The sequence below is a fragment of the Neoarius graeffei genome, chromosome 27 (genome assembly GCF_027579695.1).
Source record: "Neoarius graeffei isolate fNeoGra1 chromosome 27, fNeoGra1.pri, whole genome shotgun sequence".
Lineage (NCBI taxonomy): Eukaryota > Metazoa > Chordata > Actinopteri > Siluriformes > Ariidae > Neoarius > Neoarius graeffei.
In genome coordinates, this window is record NC_083595.1 from 40,710,954 (window position 1) to 40,731,299 (window position 20,346).

The 20,346-nt window shown below is 41.5% G+C and overlaps 1 protein-coding gene across 3 annotated transcripts in view; it reads right to left on the reverse strand.

The window, feature by feature from the left end:
• Nucleotides 1–1,183: 1,183 nt before the first annotated feature.
• coro2ba (coronin, actin binding protein, 2Ba) overlaps nucleotides 1,184–20,346 on the reverse strand; it is a 118,347-nt gene continuing 99,184 nt past the window's right edge. For 2 of the 3 annotated variants that reach the window (XM_060911964.1, XM_060911966.1), the window contains exons 6-12: nucleotides 20,153–20,272; nucleotides 19,225–19,329; nucleotides 18,913–19,009; nucleotides 18,647–18,759; nucleotides 12,140–12,230; nucleotides 8,150–8,289; nucleotides 1,184–4,848 (exon numbers count right to left, since the gene is read on the reverse strand). In XM_060911964.1, the coding sequence (XP_060767947.1) occupies nucleotides 4,678–4,848; nucleotides 8,150–8,289; nucleotides 12,140–12,230; nucleotides 18,647–18,759; nucleotides 18,913–19,009; nucleotides 19,225–19,329; nucleotides 20,153–20,272 (837 nt within the window). In that variant the 3' untranslated portion in view covers nucleotides 1,184–4,677. The remainder of the gene's footprint in view (nucleotides 4,849–8,149; nucleotides 8,290–12,139; nucleotides 12,231–18,646; nucleotides 18,760–18,912; nucleotides 19,010–19,224; nucleotides 19,330–20,152; nucleotides 20,273–20,346) is intronic. The other variant, XM_060911965.1, reaches the window with a different exon arrangement.

Here is a 20,346-nt window from a genome sequence, read left to right on the forward strand (position 1 = left end):
AGGGTTTAATATAGTTTAAGTCCTATCCCCAATCTCCTTTTTCTACATTACATTACAGGTATTTAGCAGACACTCATAGCCAGAGCGAAGTACAAGGTACCCAGAGCAGTTGGGGGTTGGTGCCTTGCTCAAGGGCACTTCAGCCACTCCTGCTGGTCCAGGGACTTGAACCAACAACCTTTTGGTCCCAAAGCTGCTTCTTAGGCCATGGCATTTCTGTTCGCCCCTTTGAAAGTAATACAGGGATTCTACATGTGGCTATTGATGGAAACAAATGTTTTCATCTAGAAAATACAGCAAAGCTATTGGGTAAGAGACACACCTAACACTAGCTATTTATCTTACTGTGGGCTGGAAGATCCTCAAACACTACCTTTGGTATAAAATTGTACCACACAAAAGTTTGAATAATTTATCTCTGTATATACTTTAAAAAAATTAGTAATGAATGATGTGGTATGTTTGATCTGTTTCTCCATTATTTTATACCTTTTAGCATCGTGGAACATCCACGAGACAAGTTAGCTCATGTTATGTTTGAGCAGATATAAAAAGCTCCCTCACCAGTCTCTCCTTTTGCTTTCACTTGTTAATGAGGCATTGGGAGAAGAAAAAAAGCATCTTGTCAGGTTTTTAGGAAACCAGAAAGTGCAAAAGTACCCCATCCTGACGACAGAAAAACTTCTGATGCTGGAGACTCCTTCCATAAATGTTAAATAAACATCTTTTAGAAAGCTTCAGCATACCAAGGATTGTACATTATTCTTTGTTATAAAAGTTTTTTTTTTAATCTGCATATTATTTGGTTTAGATTATATGGAGCTTCCCCTTGAATTAGCTGTTACTATAGGAACAACAGTATTAGATTGTGCACGTTAATATAAACCGATGATTTGCCTTGCAGCTGGCACAGCTGTTCGAGCTGCTGTTACAGAAAATTAATCAACACCTTTCTGACCAATCTGATTTGAGAATTCAACAGCACGTTGGTGTAAACAATAATCATACTGTACAGGCCTCGGGTTGGTCAGCATAAGAGGTGGCCCACTGGATCAGGTGTGTTTAGAACAGAGACAAATCTGTAAAACCGTGGGCCTCCGGGTCTGGAGCCGAGATACTCAAACAGGATGGGGATGTCTTCTGTTTACTATGCATGAACCAGGAAGAAGCCAAGACTTTAAAGGAGGTTTGATTATTTTTATGAGATGTTAATTTATGAGCAAAAATGTTTCCTACACGGTCCGTATTCAAACATCACACAGCCTTCTGTCTCTGACCAGTCCAGGGGTTTAAAGCTGCAGGTGTGGCTCTGATTATCAATGAAGTAAGGCCTCATTTCAATCATATACAAATCACATTATACTGTAGCCTATATCATCAGGAAATATGTTTGTACTTCTATCAGTGAGTTCAAATCTGAAAAAGGAGAGGATTGCATGAATCTGGAATCAGTCTGATAGGATTCCTGCGCTCTCCTTATAACAGTATACCCCAATTTTACAATAACACATTCGTTCACCTTTTTGAATATGACAGTAGAAATGAGTATACATACTGTTTATATTCCTGGGTCATTTACATGTTACTGCAGTTAATCATTCAGTTATGAGAAGGTCAGGAAAGAAAGACCCACATTCCTGGGGCTTCCCAAGGAATGAGGAATAAGATTGGTTAAAATATACAATTGTTAATCACCTATGCACAAAACTCACCTCCATCTGGTATGCTGTATGCCCTAACATCAATCATAAAAGTCTGACATGCACTTCCACTTACAGTTGCCTCTACTATAAGAATTTGGCCATTCTTACTTACTAATAACTCACTATTTTCACCTTTCTTTGCTACAAACAGTGCCTAAATACATGTACTGCTTCTCTATCATCATTATGTTTTGTTACACTCTCTGAAAATCAGTACTAAACTGTATCTTTCCTTGTCATTGTGGTGATAGTTTCAAGGGCACATATTTAGTTCATTTAATACCTCCATTTTTAGTAGGCTACATTTCATCTGAAAACATGGATATAGTGTATCTTTAAGGTACATAATTGGGGTGAAATTAGTTTTTAGCTTTTAGTAGAGCTTTAGAGGTACATTAGATGCACTTTACTTGAGAAAAGATAAATACTAAAACTTACAAAAGGTGTGCTCTTGATGAGTATTGTAATACTTGAGACTGGTGTGAAGACTACTTTTTGAAGGTCTCCGTCTCATCTCGGGAATCGACCACATTTTTTACTCGGTCTTCTCTTTATCTCGGACGTAGAGGACTCTGGATTTTATTTCAAGACCACAACTGTGGGGATGGATGGCACGGTGGTGTAGTGGTTAGCGCTGTCGCCTCACAGCAAGAAGGTCCTGGGTTCGAGCCCTGTGGCCGGCGAGGGCCTTTCTTTGTGGAGTTTGCATGTTCTCCCCGTATCCGTGTGGGTTTCCTCCGGGTGCTCCGGTTTCCCCCACAGTCCAAAGACATGCAGGTTAGGTTAACTGGTGGCTCTAAATTGACTGTGAGTGTGAATGGTTGTCTATGTGTCAGCCCTGTGATGACCTGGCGACTTGTCCAGGGTGTACCCTGCCTTTCGCCTGTAGTCAGCTGGGATAGGCTCCAGCTTGCCTGCGACCCTGTAGAACAGGATAAAGCGGCTAGACATAATGAGGTGAGATGAACTGTGGGGATTTCACTAAATTGCTTATGTATTGTCGGATTTATTTGTTAAAATCATTACTGTGATTGGATGTAAAATCTCCTGCTTCAAATGCAACCAATATGACTTTATTGATAAATTGAAGATCTTCTTCCTGTTAATGGCTGTCATCCTCCCTCACCCCCCTTCACACACAATGGTCTGGTCCTGGGCTTGTTTCGGTCTCAGTGTTGACTTGGTCTCGGTCTTGACTTGATCGCAATCCCTCAAAGTCTTGGTCTTGTCTTGATCTCAGTACACTTTGGTCTTGGTCATGACTTAGTCTCAGTTTAGGTGGTTTTGACTACAACACTCCCTCGCCCCAGTGACAAGGAAAGGCACAATTTAGCACCCTTTTACTTTTCACCTGCAGTAGAACATGAACACATTCTTGAAGGTTATATTAGTGACAACACACTCATGTTAAGTTAAATTCTAGGTGTATATGGTGTTAGTTATGCTGTACTGTGTTGTGAATGCTTTTTACATCCATTCAACCTGGCATTATGCATACAATCAGAGCCGAACCTCTGAATAATCCAATTACATTAAAGATACAATAAGTACTGTTTTGTGTTTCACTAGAATGCAATTAAAAACTGCTTTGGCTTGATGCAACCTCATAATGGAAGCTTGAACACTATAGAAGAGAGATTTTCTCAGCCAATGCATCAGCAATCGATCTTTGTATATTAAAGGAGCAGTTTGTAATTTTTAGATTCCTCTACTACCTGCAACTTTCCCTGAGAATACCGTTAAGGAAAGTTGCAAAGCTGAGGAACTCTGTTCTGTTTGGGGGTAGAGCCTATTTCTGGGCCAGAAAAACAGGTTTGAAGTGAAGAAACTCGCAAGGCCATTTGTATGGCAAAGATATAATTAAATTAAACATTACAAACGGCAGCATGGTGGTGTAGTGGTTAGCACTGTTGCCTCACAGCAAGAAGGTTCTGGGTTCGAGCCCAGTGGCTGACAGGGGCCTTTCTGTGTGGAGTTTGCATGTTCTCCCCGTGTCTGCGTGGGTTTCCCCCACAGTCCATAGACATGCAGGTTAGGCTCATTGGTGGCTCTAAATTGACCGTGAGTGTGAATTCTTGTTTGTCTCTATGTGCCAGCCCTGCGATGATCTGGCAGCTTGTCCAGGGTGTACCCTGCCTTTTGCCCATAATCAGCTGAGATAGGCTCCAGCTTGCCTGCAACCCTGCATATGATAAGCGGTTACGGATAATGGATGGATAAACATTACAAACTGCATCTTTAATTCAAAACCCTTTCCCATGTAAATAATACTTATTGCATCTTTAAGATTGTAAGACAAAAAAAGACAAGACAAGTGAAATGACTTCTAGAAGACATATTTGGTTGACCAGCTAATGATCTCTGTCTCTACATCCATGATTAAAGATGAGATGAGCTTAATTATTTAAAAACAATGCGTAATTGGGGGGAAAACATATATAACAAAATAAATAATTATAAAGAAAACACACAAAAACATTATACAGTTAATGGCTTGTATCAAATGACCTGTCTAAGCCATTCCAATCCAACACTGCAAATTTAGCAGCCCACATGCCCACAAGAGAGGAGAGATATGGATACAAGTGAAAGACAGAGAGAGAGAGAATGTGTAAAAGTGAGTAAAATACAATTAATAGAGTTAAATAGCAAGAAAGAAACCTTAAAGAATATTCTGTCCCTTTGAACTACTTTTCCTCTGCAAATCTTTGTGTTTGCCTGCGAATGTAAGCCTTAAGTATACTGATACTGCTGGAAAAGTAGCATTAGGTCATACAGGCCATAAGGTGTGAGAGGTTTTAGTGATAAAGTACGCCCCAGTAGAGTCTGACAGCATTAAAGGCATCAACAGTTAGGATCAGAGTGAGACACTGCTTGGTGGGGACAAACACTTGGCCTTGTGGTATATAAGACAGGGGTATCCAGGAAGTTGTTCAGCAGTACTGGGAGTTATTTTACAAGGGCTTGACCCTGGTCACATGCTGTTGTCACTGCTATTGTTATTGTTGTTGCGGTTGTTGATGTTTGGACTGTTTCTCAGGTTGTTCAGCTCCAGCTCCAGTTGTCGTATTTTAATGTCCTTCTGCGCTAGCTCGTCTTTCAGCCGCCGCAACTCGTCCTGCTGCCTGAAGAACATCCGCAAGAGCTGAAGATAGGAAGATATATGATGATGAGTACATCTCATCTCATCTCATTATCTCTAGACGCTTATCCTGTTCTACAGGGTCGCAGGCAAGCTGGAGCCTATCCCAGCTGACTACGGACGAAAGGCGGGGTACACCCTGGACAAGTCGCCAGGTCATCACAGGGCTGACACATAGACACAGACAACCATTCACACTCACATTCACACCTATGGTCAATTTAGAGTCACCAGTTAACATAACCTGCATGTCTTTGGACTGTGGGGGAAACCGGAGCACCCGGAGGAAACCCACGCGGACACGGGGAGAACATGCAAACTCCGCACAGAAAGGCCCTCACCGGCCACGGGGCTCGAACCCGGACCTCCTTGCTGTGAGGCGACAGTGCTAACCACTACACCACCGTGACGCCCATGATGAGTACACAAATGCCAAAATAATGACCCAATACTGAAACAGGCGTAGCGTGATTGGCTTATATTCTGACAGGTAGCTCTGAGATGAACATCTCAATGACTGGAAGTTTGTGAGTTAAAATCCCAGAATGGGGTGGGGGGGTCTATTGTTTGGTGTTTTTTTTTTTTTTTTGGGGGGGGGGGGGGGGGGGGAGTGGTGCTTGGTGGGGTATGGCATCCTTTGTTAATTGTCAAGAACTGCTGATCCAATTCAAAGTTCTGGTTTATCCAGAGTCTATCCCAGATACAACAGGCATAAGAAGATACACCAAATCGATTGCATACACTTTCTTTCAATGAGGGGCAACTCAGGATAGCTAATCCACCTACATGCATGTTTATGCTTGAAAATAATAATAATAAAAAATCTTCATGATTAAAACTACCACAACTGCACACTGTTTTCCTAATGGCAATGCTGAATTTTGCTTGTATAACTGTGTAAATGATCATGTTTGAACTGGCTCTCTGCATGTGCACATCCTCATTTTGAGCTGCGCCTGTTGCTGTCATTACGGATCCCATTAAAAATAACACCACATAAAAGAACAGCAGTAAATGTGCCTTCATTTACTGAATTTAAAAATACATTCACAAATATAAACTCAGAAAAAAGTGGTCGCATTCCTTGCTTGTCTCTGGAATGGTATCCCTCTGTACTTGGTATCATTGTTTTTCATATTTCCTCCATACAGGTAAAATACAAATACAGAATACAAGGGAGGGGCGGTTTCATTCACGATGTAGTGGTTAGCACTGTCTCCTCACAACAAGAAGGCTCTAGGTTCAAACCTCACGACTGACTGAGGTGCTTCTGTTGCGCCTTTTCAACCAATGGGAAACGGGTTCTTGAACCAGTTTTGTTCAGGATTCTTTGAACCTTGGTGCCAGCGAGTGAGTGAATCAGCCCATGTTCATGTTTTCACCAGTGTTGAGTGACACCATTGTAATCAATGAGGAGTCATGAATGGAAGGTGTTGCACAATGCAAGTAAACAGTCGTTGGTGGAAAAGAGGTCTTTGTGGAGTTTGCATGTTCTCCCCATGTCTCCGGGTGCTCTGGTTTCCTCACACAGTCCAAAGACATTGAATTAGATCAACTGGCTACTCTAAACTGTCCATAGGTGTAAATGTGAGTGTGAATGGGTGTTCATCACTGTGTTGGCCCTGTGAGAGATTAGTGACCTGCCCAGGGTGTAACCCGCCTCTCGCCTGAAGCCAACGGGCTCCAGCTTCCCCTGTGACCCTGACGGATAAGCGGTATAGATAATGGATGGATGGATGGGTGTGGATCACATAAAAAAAAAATGAAGCAGCAGCATAATGCAAGACTCAGACCATAATGATTCTATAACTCAAACAAAGTTCTGTCTCATTCCTCAGTGATGCGAAACTCTAATATTCAATACAACAACAAAAAAAACACTTGGAACCAGTCATAGTTTTGCTCTTAGTAGCTTTGAGAGAGAGAAAAGCTCAGTCAGTTTGGGTCCAGGAGACACTGCTTCCACGAAAAAACTCTTCTTGTTATTTCAGACGTCCCACCCTTATAAGAGTCTTACCGCTTTGATTGGTCAAAACGTCTGAAACATTCCTAAAATACACTAAATTGACATTGATAAGAGCCCTGCGATGACCTGGCGACTTGTCCAGGGTGTACCCCGCCTCTCGCCCATAGTCAGCTGGGATAGACTCCAGCTTGCCTGCGACCCTGTACAGGATAAGTGGTTACAGATAATGGATGGATGGATGGATGGATGACATTGATAAGCACTGCATTATGCTTAGAAAGTTGAATCAAGTTCAACTTGAACCAAAGCTCTGCTCCTATGTCACTAGCGCAATGCTAGCAGTATCAACTGTTCCACTGCCCAACCATAGCAAACAATAGAAAATCTGCAGCATCTGCCATTAGTACTGCTGCTCAGTGTGATCTCCGCCGAAACATAAATATGAAATTGTGAATACAGTGGCCTTTAAGGTTTAACTTTGTGCCTTAAATGTAAATGTGCACTCCATTTATTTTCCCAGTGGAAAGATGTACGCTAAAGATACAAATGACTTATGTTTACAGGTAACACAACAGTGATGAGCTCAGGAATGATGATTGTAATCCATCATCCATATTCCAAGAGGAATCAGGAATATCAGGAAAAAACCCAAGTGGACAATGGGAGAACATTTGAAAACAACTAGAGCTCAGGATCAAACCTTACATCTGCCTGAGACTTTAAGCCACCCTGCTTTGTGTATTTATTATACTGCGCTGCATGTGTTAGTCTACTTAAGGTATAGTGTTTATACCATGGTTCTGAAGGCTTGATATTCCATTACACTAAATACAATAAAGTAGATAGGATAATGAACAGGGTGGCACGGTGGTGTAGTGGTTAGAACTGTCACCTCACAGCAAGGAGGTTCTGGGTTCGAGCCCAGCGGCTGACAAGGGCCTTTCTGTGTGGAGTTTGCATGTTCTCCCCCTGTCTGCGTGGGTTTCCTCCGGGTGCTCCGGTTTCCCCTACAGTCCAAAGACATGCAGGTTAGGCTAATTGGTGGCTCTAAATTGACCGTAGGTGTGAATGGTTGTTTGTGTCTATGTGTCAGCCCTGTGATGACCTGGTGACTTGTCCAGGGCGTACCCCGCCTCTCGCCCATAGTCAGCTGGGATAGGCTCCAGCTTGCCTGCGACCCTGTACAGGATAAGCGGCTACAGATGATGGATGGACAATGAACATCTGCAGAAGCTGCATAACTTAAGCTTGTCTACATAACAGTGTGTATTTACATGCTGGGATTTAGTGCATTAAATTGCTCTTTTTTATTATTTCATGCATGGAGAGCACAGGCACCTCATTCTCTGTGCGGGGAGGCACATTTTCCAGCAGGTCAATCCCGTTCACCACAACACTCTTCTTCTCCTTCACCGGGGCCTTGAACACCAGCTTACTGGGTCTGCTGTAGCCCTCCTTGAGAGATATTAACACTGGCCCTGCAGTGTCACACACACACACACACACACACACACACACACACACACACACACACACACACTTTCTTCATATTTAACCTTTGTGTTCCATTCTCTACATATCAATAGATGTCTCATAAACCCAGGCTATCTCTACTGATTTAATAACAGTTATTTGTGGAAACGGACAGAAACTCAGAACTCTTTCTCATACCTGATGATCATGATAAAGACAGGTTTGCAGCCCCTCAGGACAAAATAAACAAGACATTTTCACACATGTTCCCAAGCGGACAAATGATGAACAATATGCTATGTTATTATCCATACAGGACACTTTTTCAATGGAATAAAAACAGGTGTTCTATTCCCTTCTAGCAGGTTTCATTCATTTGGTTTGATAGCATGCAATATTGTTACCATATCGCTTATCCTACGTGTACTACATCACTCTACCCAATGGAGAATGAGCGTTGAATATGGTTTATGATATTGCATGGTTGTCCAGACAACATGACGTTATATGTCGGAGACGTAAAACTTCCGCGCTAGCGAGCGACTGTGACAATTTGAAAACAAACATGGCCATTAGGTTTGTTTCATTAAAAATGGAAGTTTTTCAGAGAATTCTGGCTGCCAGGTAACTCTGTTGTGTGTATCTGTCGATGTTGATTTTAAAAGTAACTAAGTAAATTACACAAGGAAATGAATATTTAAGCATGAGTGAAAAATACTGTGGCGAGTGTGCATGGAAGAAGAGTCTGGAGACAGAAATCGCAGTTTCTCGGTTGTTAGCCTGTGCTAGTAGCTCTCGATAGCACTGGCTTGACTGCGCTAGTGTTAGCCTTTGCTAACACTATTGATGAATGCTGCACTGGCTGGAAGATAACTGGACTGCCACACTAACAGCGCAGAGTCACAGGTAAGCTAGCATTGGCTTTCGCTAACACGAGCAATGAACACTACACCGGCTGGAAGGTGACTTCACTACCGCGCTAACAACACCGAGTCGTGAGTAAGATAGTGTTGGCCTTCGAGAATGCTGATATGAAGAGAGTGTGTATGTATAATAATAATAATAATAATAATAATAATAATAATAATAATAATATTGGCTGGCGTTGAATGCTATATCAGATATATTCCATTCAGCTAGTATGATATTGAACTCGTCTTCGACTCATTCAATATCATGCTAGCCAAATGGAATATATCTCATATACCACTCAACGCCAGCCAATATTATTTAAATATTTTGAATTGACAAGACAAAATGATATTAATCAAACTGTTTGCATTTCCTTTTCTAAAAGTGATATAGACATTTTCTAATAACATATAAGCATACTTTTAGCCTTTATAAATGCTTCTGTAGGTAACACAGTCCGTCTAAGAACTACAACACAGTCCCTTTAAGAAACTACAACTCCCATCACCAACTTCCGCGTTGACCTACGTCACGCGTGGGCGGGATCACCTACGTCACTTCCTCCATGATTCCTTAAGAGACTAAGGCACGCTACTCTCTTTCTCTTTGGTGCTGTGAAACTCGTTGTGACCGGCGCGTTCTGCAGAGATAAAGTGGCCCGCTCACCAGAGCATCCAAGATACAGACGTCTGCTTTGCAAGTAAGAATTCAGCACGTTTTTTGTTTACCCTTGGCCACGGTAGACTCCAGAATCGCGCGATTTTTAACTCAGTCAAGTTACAACCGTTTTTTCATTTGTTCCTTATAAGTACTTACGAACTGCCGCCAAGCAGTTAATTTAAAAAGTTAGAAGCGACCGGATCCTTCTAATTTTAAAGCGCTGTGCACATTGTCTGATCAGAGACTTTCTTTTCATCACGAGCGACCACGCGTCGGACCAAGAAATTCTTGCTATAAGCAAGATACTGAAGTAAGACTGGCAATTTTTGGGCAAAAAGACTAGTCTTAAGAATTAGCTTAAGAAGTAGTGTGAATTTAAACTCAGGAACTGTTTAAGTGTGCACACTGATTTTGTGGTCCATGATTGCTCTATGTTCTCTCAATTGTTTAATAGATAGGTTTTGCATGCCCCCTTTTCCTTTCTAACACTTAAATTTCATTATTTACACATTTTGACCTCATCAAGATTTCAGTGAATTTGGTAATGTTATAAAGTTAGTGGGTTAGCTGCTACGGCTAATTCTTCTGTCTCATTAGCATCCAGGGCTAATTGTATTGTCTCCAGGGACTATAAGGCCTCACCACATGGTCAAACACACAAAAAGCACACCTCAGTTAGCATCCCACGCTAGCCCTTTGGTTAGGCCATAGGCCTCACACCACACCTTAGCTAGCAAACTGAAGCTAACTCTTTTGTTCTATAAAGAAACATGTGGTGACCCTTCCCCCCTCCATTCTTTATCACGAGGTCCTTTGTCTCAACTTTAGCTAATATTCCAAGCCCTGATTCAATTCAACCTTTATAGCGCATTCCCCCGTGCCCACATTCAAATCCACATATATCACGGATGACCATTTGAATGTATTTCAATTGCTAATATTTAATTTTTTATCACACACACACGCTCACACACACACACACACACACACACACACACACACACACACACACACACACACACACACACACTCACTGTTTGCTGCTGACTATTTGAAGATTTCAACTGCCATTATTCATTTTATCTTTGTTATAATAAATTCAATTAATTATTGAAACTGTGTGTGTTTATTTGTTGTTCCGATATTTTTGAAGTTACTCAATCTCAAAGGATTCCAAGGTGCATACAGGTTGTGTAATGTGGTAAGTGATCATAATAATTTGGAATATACCATAATTTAGCTGTTTGATAATTTATTATTAAGCATCAAAATTAAAGGTATTATTTAATGAGACTGATTTAATGAGATTAATCACTTAATTACTAATTGCACCCACACTTCCAATATCCTTCATAACTTTTGTTTGTTTCTAACATACACTATAAGGTCAAAAGTATGTAGACACCTGACCATGTTGTTAGCACACACTTGTATAGGATGGTTTTGTGTTCTGTAGCATTACAATTTCCCTTCACTGGAACTAAGAGGCCCAAACATGTTCCAGCATGACAATGCCCCTGTGCACAAAGCCAGGTCCATGGAGACATGGTTTACTAAGATTGGAGTAGAAGAACCCGAGCACAGAACCCTGACCTCAACCCCACAGAACACTTTTGGGATGAACTACAACACTGACTGCACCCCAGGCCTCCTCGCCTGATATCGGTGTCTGGTTTCACTAATGCCTTTGTGGTTGAATGATCACAAATCCCCACAGCCACACTCCAAAATCTAGCTTAAAGCTTTTCTAGAAGAGTGGAGGTTATTATAACAGTAAAGGGGGGATAAATGTGTCATGGGATGTTCAACAAGTGCATATACTTGTTTTGCTTGCACATATTATTCACCCAGAAACCATAGGGGGTGCAAACTTTTGCACTCAGCTTTGTATATAAATAACAAAATCAAAGTGAATTGAAAATAATATCTGTAATACAGTATATCTTTTTTTTCTTATTAGGCACATTGACCCAAGCATAGAATGTTTTATATTGGAGAAAAAAAAATCTACTTTAGTTTCACTTTCAATAAAAGTTTAAAATGTGCTGATCCAATGAAGAGAGCTGAACTAGCCATTTTAGATAAACAGATCTATTTCGAAATACACAGCAAGCAAAGAATCACATTTTTGAAAAAAGGTTAAACACAGTGAGAATCAATCGAAATTGTTTGACTCACTTTTCCAGCTTTACGTCGTTCTCAATCACTAAGCAGAAGCTGTGCAGAGTAACACAGCAAGCACTAAGACATATTTGCAGTTGCAAATGCTAGTGAGAACTTTACCTCGATTAACACCACTGAGCCACTCTTCGGCGGAGAGAGCAGGTTCTGTTCCCGGAGTCATGGGGTAGATGTCCTCCTGGTACGTCTCTGACTGCAAAAAGCACACACTCACTTCAAACACACTGATCATGCATACTGTGAATTAACTATTACTTAGTGTAATTTCAAAGGCTTTCACACAGGGTGTTTGGTGGAACTGATGGATTAAAGGTGCAGTCAGCTGATGGATTAAAGGTGCAGTCAGCTGATGGATTAAAGATGCAGTCAGCTGATAGAGTAAAGTAGGCAGAGATTTCTGAATTGACAAGCCTCCTTGAGAGGCTTCCTTGTTCAGATTGGGGTTTCACAGACATTAAGATACTTTACCAAACTTACCAGAAAAAAAAATCACACACTCCATGATTAATATACAATTTTAAGCATATTATTTAGTCACTACAGTGTATAATAGGTATTATTCTATCCACATTCACTGGATATGAGCAATCACGCGTTCTGATTGGCTAATCTACTACTAGGATATCAGTTCATATACCGCGAGTAGAGAAAAACAAAATGGCAGCGCATGTTGCAGAACCAATCTAGGATGAAATAAAAGCCCCAAAAATGATCAAGTATTAAAAAGAAATTGTTAAAATAATATACGCCCCAGCGGCACAGTGGTGTAGTGGTTAGCGCTGTCGCCTCACAGCAAGAAGGTCCGGGTTCGAGCCCTGGGGCCGGCGAGGACCTTTCTGTGTGGAGTTTGCATGTTCTCCCCGTGTCCGCGTGGGTTTCCTCCGGGTGCTCCGGTTTCCCCCACAGTCCAAAGACATGCAGGTTAGGTTAACTGGTGACTCTAAATTGACCGTAGGTGTGAATGTGAGTGTGAATGGTTGTCTATGTGTCAGCCCTGTGATGACCTGGCGACTTGTCCAGGGTGTACCCCGCCTTTCGCCCGTAGTCGGCTGGGATAGGCTCCAGCTTACCTGCGACCCTGTAGATGGATAAAGCGGCTAGAGATAATGAGATGAGATGAGAATATACGCCCCCCCAGATCGTCTGTTCCACACTCCAGCCCAGTCGGTGGTGGTAATGCACCTTTAAGTTGGTTTGCCAACCACTGAAAAACCCTAAAGAAGAAGAAGTAGAACCCCCCTCTCCGAAAAAAGCAACAAAATATGGAATAAAATTATTTGATGGTAAGAATGTTTATTTTTTTCAAGAATTATTATTATAGCATTTTTCACAAATTGCGACTGTCATTTCGCCGGTTTGTTTACATTCTAAGTGGAAATTATTTTGTCGGACATTTTGAATAAAGTTTTTATTTATCAAATTTGCAAAAAAAAAAAGCTCTGTTTCTCAAAATCCAGTGACTGTGGATAGAATAAAATGGTTATTCCACTCATTCTCATAGTACATGACTTTTAGTCAGCTATCAGCTCATGTACGACTCAATTTCATGGAATACCTGTTAAATGTATGTACAGTGGTGCTTGAAAGTTTGTGAACCCTTTAGAATTTTCTATATTTCTGCATAAATATGACCTAAAACATCATCAGATTTTCACACAAGTCCTAAAAGTAGATAAAGAGAACCCAGTTAAACAAATGAGACAAAAATATTATACTTGGTCATTTATTTATTGAGGAAAATGATCCAATGTTACATATCTGTGAGTGGCAAAAGTATGTGAACCTCTAGGATTAGCAGTTAATTTGAAGGTGAAATTAGAGTCAGGTGTTTTCAATCAATGGGATGACAATCAGGTGTGAGTGGGCACCCTGTTTTATTTAAAGAACAGGGATCTATCAAAGTCTGATCTTCACAACACATGTTTGTGGAAGTGTATCATGGCACGAACAAAGGAGATTTCTGAGGACCTCAGAAAAAGCGCTGTTGATGCTCATCAGGCTGGAAAAGGTTACAAAACCATCTCTAAAGAGTTTGGACTCCACCAATCCACAGTCAGACAGATTGTGTACAAATGGAGGAAATTCAAGACCATTGTTACCCTCCTCAGGAGTGGTCGACCAACAAAGATCACTCCAAGAGCAAGGCGTGTAATAGTCGGCGAGGTCACAAAGGAGCCCAGGGTAACTTCTAAGCAACTGAAGGCCTCTCTCACATTGGCTAATGTTAATGTTCATGAGTCCACCATCAGGAGAACACTGAACAACAATGGTGTGCATGGCAGGGTTGGAAGGAGAAAGCCACTGCTCTCCAAAAAGAACATTGCTGCTCATCTGCAGTTTGCTAAAGATCACATGGAAAAGCCACAGAAGGCTACTGGAAAAATGTTTTGTGGACGGATGAGACCAAAATAGGACTTTTTGGTTTAAATAAGAAGTGTTATGTTTGGAGAAAGGAAAACACTGCATTCCAGCATAAGAACCTTATCCCATCTGTGAAACATGGTGGTGGTAGTATCATGGTTTGGGCCTGTTTTGCTGCATCTGGGCCAAGACGGCTTGCCATCATTGATGGAACAATGAATTCTGAATTACACCAGCGAATTCTAAAGGAAATGTCAGGACATCTGTCCATGAACTGAATCTCAAGAGAAGGCGGGTCATGCAGCAAGACAACGACCCTAAGCACACAAGTCGTTCTACCAAAGAATGGTTAAAGAAGAATGAAGTTAATGTTTTGGAATGGCCAAGTCAAAGTCCTGACCTTAATCCAATGGAAACGTTGTGGAAGGACCTGAAGCGAGCAGTTCATGTGAGGAAACCCACCAACATCCCAGAGTTGAAGCTGTTCTGTATGGAGGAACGGGCTAAAATTCCTCCAAGCCGGTGTGCAGGACTGAGCAACAGTTACTGGAAATGTTTAGTTGCAGTTATTGCTGCACAAGGGGGTCACACCAGATACTGAAAGCAAAGGTTCACATACTTTTGCCACTCACAGATATGTAATATTGGATCATTTTCCAGTTTTAGGAAAATAATCAACACTGAGGTAGTGTGAAGTGACCCAACAAAAAGCACAATTAATGCTATCACCTCAAAGCTGATTATTTTCCTATAACAGCATATAATCAAATATTTTTGTTCTCCTATACCACAGCAAATTGCTAATGATTACACTTTTTAATATCATACAAACCTATCATTTGTATTATAGCTGGCACTGTTCTCATATCCGCTATTATAGAAAATTAATCAAGACTCGCTGACCCATCAGGTTCAAGGATTCAAGGATTCAAGAGTCTGTTTAATAAGGTGAAATTACACACTGCTATATCGGAAAATGCCTTATGTTGGATACAATACTGGTGATTTTACAGAGTAGTGAGCTTAGAGGACATTTTAGCACAGTTGGGAGGATATATTTATCAGTTATTCCATGAAATCGAGTCGTACATAACCTGACAGCCGACGAGGCGTGTAGCTCCGAGTTGGCTATAAGCCATGTACGATGAGACTGAATGGAATAACTGTTTTATTCTATCCACATTCACTGGATTTTGAGAAACAGAGCATTTTTATTTTTTTGTAAATTGCATAAAAACTAAATACAAAATGTCCGACACAATCATTTCCGCTTAGAATGTAAACAAACTGGGGTAATGATATTGTGAAAAATGCGATAATAACAATACTTGAAAATAAAAAAAAAGATAGGTTCTTATCATAGGGCGGCATGGTGATGTAGTGGTTAGCACTGTTGCCTCACAGCAAGAAGGTCCTGGGTTTGCAGCTGGCGAGGGCCTTTCTGTGTGGAGTTTGCGTGTTCTCCCCGTGTCTGAGTGGGTTTCCTCCGGGTGGTCCGGTTTCCCTCACAGTCCAAAGACATGCAGGTTAGGCTAATTGGTGGCTCTAAATTGACCGTAGGTGTGAACGTGAGTATGAATGGTTGTTTGTCTCTGTGTCAGCCCTGTGATGACCTGGCGACTTGTCCAGGGTGTACCCCGCCTCTCACCCATAGTCAGCTGGGATAGGCTCCAGCTTGCCTGCGACCCTGTAGAACAGGATAAGCGGCTACAGATTATGGATGGATGGATGGATGGATGGAGGTTCTTATCATCAAATACTTTCTTTCCATATTTTATTGCTTTTTTTTGTATTTAGGGGGTAGGGAGGATGGTTCTTCTTTTTCTTCTTTAGGGTTTTTTTAGCGATTGGCAAACCAACTTAAAGGTGCATTACCACCACTGACTGGGCTGGAATGTGGAACAGGAGATTTTGGGGCAGGGGGAACAAAAACAAACAAAAATATATTCTTTTAACTATTTCTGTTTCTTTTAAATAAATGATAATAATTTGGGGGGTTTTGTTTTCAAGTAGAGTTTTTATTCCGTTCACGGTTAGTTCAGTAACATGCTCCGCCATTTTGTTTTTCTCTACTCACGGTATATGTGCTGATATCCTAGTAGTAGAGTAGTTAACCAGAGTGCGAGATTGCTTGTATCTAGTGAATGTGGATAGAATAATTACATATATACTCCAATCCACTTTTCAAAACTTTTGCGTATTGAGACTTTTGGTTTACCACTCCCTGATGACTATCAATGTGGTTTTTTTTTTGTTTTTTGTGTGTGTGTGAGAGAGAGAGAGAGATGAGCTTTACCCTAACATTAACATCACTGCATGTGTAATGATCAGAAAGTGCGACAGGCTCAGTGAGTCAGTCTAATTACATGTTCGCGGTTTGTTCACTGCACTGATAAACATGCAGACAGACACTGTAGTCTTCACAATGAGACCCGCCCAATCCACTGCCTGTTACCCCATGATGTTAGATAATTATACCCTTATTTTCAGAGAAGCAGGGTGACTGTTGATTTATTGTAGAATAAAGATATATGGAAAAATTAAATATCCTTCAGCTGAGAAATGTGCTGTCTGGAACTGTGGACTTCATGCTTAATGCTGAGATTTCATATTTGGGTTTGAATCCCTGTCATCTATAGGTTATGTCTAGAAACCTTTTACACTTTCACAAAATAAGCCATGTGGCTGATTTATGCAAATGGTCTGTAGATCAGTAACGTACAACAACATCCATCAGAGGACGCATGTATCAGGCTTCACTTTTTTTTTATTAAACAACCTAAGGGCAGTATTTATAGGCCTACTTAACCCTTACATAAGCCCTTCATAACAGCTGACATACTGGAAACCTATACACAGGCTTATTCCAACAGATGTCATTTGTCTCTGAGGATGGTTCTGTTGACGTGCATTTTTTAAACCATGTGTTATAACACTTTCTAGGCTCATTTGTCTGAAACCCTTATGACAACTGGCTTTGTAGCTCACTTGTGTCATTTTGGGATGTCAAAGTCACATAAAGGTGATGATATTTACGTGATCGTTACATGATGCTCATTGGAAAAACAAACAAAAGTAAGAGCCAAGCGAGTCTTTACGACAGCTGGTGGACATTAAATTAAAGCAAGGGTGGGTCATTCTGGAGAAACCAGCAAAAGGAAGCTAGATTTTGAAAGTATCCAACTGAACAATCCAGCCCCTCCTTTTAGCCCTTCCTCCAAAGGCACTCCTCCAAAACACATGAACACGCACTGCCTGATTACTGCTGGAGGACGAGTCCATGAGAGAGAGAGAGAGAGAGAGAGAGCACGAGAGAGCTGGGGAGAGCAGTGTAGCACATAGCTGTCATCTCCAACTACCTTATGTGTCATTCATATGTAAGAAAACACCTAAAATTATCACAATGAATGCAAACGATGAACATGGCTATTGTTAGTGCTTACAGCTGTCGACTAGCTTGTTAGCTTTAGCAATATGTCTGTCTAGCCTTGGAGTGCATGGACAGAGTGCGAGCAGGTAGGCAGGTATTTAGGTAGACAGGCAGGTATGCTATTCGGACCGAATGAAATGATTGGACGGGCATTTTACAGCCCTGTAAATGTCATAGATGATGGATTTTTTTTTTCTTTTTATTATCAGAGCATTTGATTTATTCATTGCAGCCAAGGGAATTTCAAGGAATATAATAAAAATTACTCCTAAAAAGTTACCCAGGTGGCACAGTGGTGTAGTGGTTAGCACTGTCGCCTCACAGCAAGAAGGTTCTGGGTTTGAACACAGCGATTGACGGGGGCCTTTCTCTGTGGAGTTTGCATGTTCTCCCCGTGTCTGCGTGGGTTTCTTCTGGGTTCTCTAGTTTCCCCACAGTCCAAAGACATGCAGGTTAGGTTAACTGGCTACTCTAAATTGCCCATGTGTGATTGCAGAGAAAGGAACCGGCCACTCTATTGCTGCAATTCTGGCCAAGTCTGGCCAAACATGGTTCACCTAAAGACGGGACTGGGTTCGGCAGTGACGACAACGACAAAAAAATTACCCACCTTACCTTTAAGACTTTATGTTTGTCGTGTTAATGACTAAAGGGCTTAAGCAGATGTCATTAACTTTGTTGCAAAGATGGCCATGCTTTGGATTAACCACTCAACTAAAATGTCACAACACAAACATTTTGTCCAGCACATATAGCTAAATTCTCTTCTATATATAGCAAACCTTTGCCCCCCCAACAGTTGTCTTGTTTTTGCTCACCCTTCTCGGTACAATCATGGAGATAGGCTCGATCAGTCCCTTCAGTGTCACCAGCTTGTAGAACCTAAAGACTTCACAGGATGCCACATCCAAGCCATGTTTAGGCATTACACCTAACAGACAACAGTGGACACTTATAAGATAAGATAAGACGTTATTAATCTTGCTTACAGCAGAATGATAGGAAGAATAGTAAAGTAGAAAACTAAATATCAGCATATACAGAAGTGATTTTTCTTTTTCACATCCACAAAACCTCAACTTACCGAGTCCTTTCTGAGGAGCAGGGGACCTGAACTCCATGAGGTACTGCAGGTAAGGCTTCTCTGTAATCACTTCATAGTAGCGAATGTTACCGTCACCCTGAAATAACCCGCCAATGTCATTTATTTGAGACTTAACATAAAATGAAAGTATGCAAATCTAAACTGAAAACATCCATTCACCATTCAGATCAGATGTAAATGTCTATACCAACTGCCTTACCTTCACACCAGGTCTAAACAGTGCACAAGCCTGGCATTGCACAACAGTGAAGAATTAGAAACATGGCACCTCAGTAGTGATAATCTCCTTACCTTGCCTGCCAGATACAGCATATGTGTGTCTGCATCATAGAAAGGGAAGAGCAACCCTGAGAGGCCGTCTATCTCCTCCTCGATTATTGGCATGGACAGATCCTCCTGAGGGTCAGAGATACAATGCGTTCACTGGATGAAAAAATATCATGCAAAACAAAGAGGGCTGGAATGAAATAATGAGTATTGAATGAATATAATTGATACATGTGCACTATAAATATGCTGAATGGCGGCGGCACGGTGGTGTAGTGGTTAGCGCTGTCGCCTCACAGCAAGAAGGTCCTGGGTTCAAGCCCCGGGGCCGGCGAGGGCCTTTCTGTGTGGAGTTTGCATGTTCTCCCCGTGTCCGCGTGGGTTTCCTCCGGGTGCTCCGTTTTCCCCCACAGTCCAAAGACATGCAGGTTAGGTTAACTGGTGACTCTAAATTGACCGTAGGTGTGAATGTGAGTGTGAATGGTTGTCTGTGTCTATGTGTCAGCCCTGTGATGACCTGGCGACTTGTCCAGGGTGTACCCCGCCTTTCACCCGTAGTCAGCTGGGATAGGCTCCAGCTTGCCTGCGACCCTGCAGAAGGATAAAGCGGCTAGAGATAATGAGAATGAGATGTGCACTATAAACACTCTAGTAAGAAAAACAAAATCATTATTAGTCATGTAATCTTTTATTTATTATCCAACTTGCACCATGTGATCACATTAAACCTTTAAGTTGAAGCCATAATGATTTCCACTGCTGTGAGAGCTTCAGAGGGTCATATAGACACCAGGGAGTATATTTATAGAAGGTCTGGTTTTGTGCTTTGAAACCCCCCAACACACACACACACACACACACACACACACACACACACACACACACACACACACACACACACACACACTTATCTACAAACACACTCTCTACTGACAGTAGATGGTCTCTTCACCTGATCCCAGAGTGCAATCTGTCGTGTGTTCCAGCGGGACACCCCCGTTGTTAGGAGCCGTTTCATGTTGCCCAGGAACACAACACGGTTGACTTTGTGATTCTTGCAGCTCGCCTCCTGCTCCAAGAACACACACACACACACTTTAAATAATTAAAAGGAACAATATAATGAAAGCGTATAGATCCTGGTCC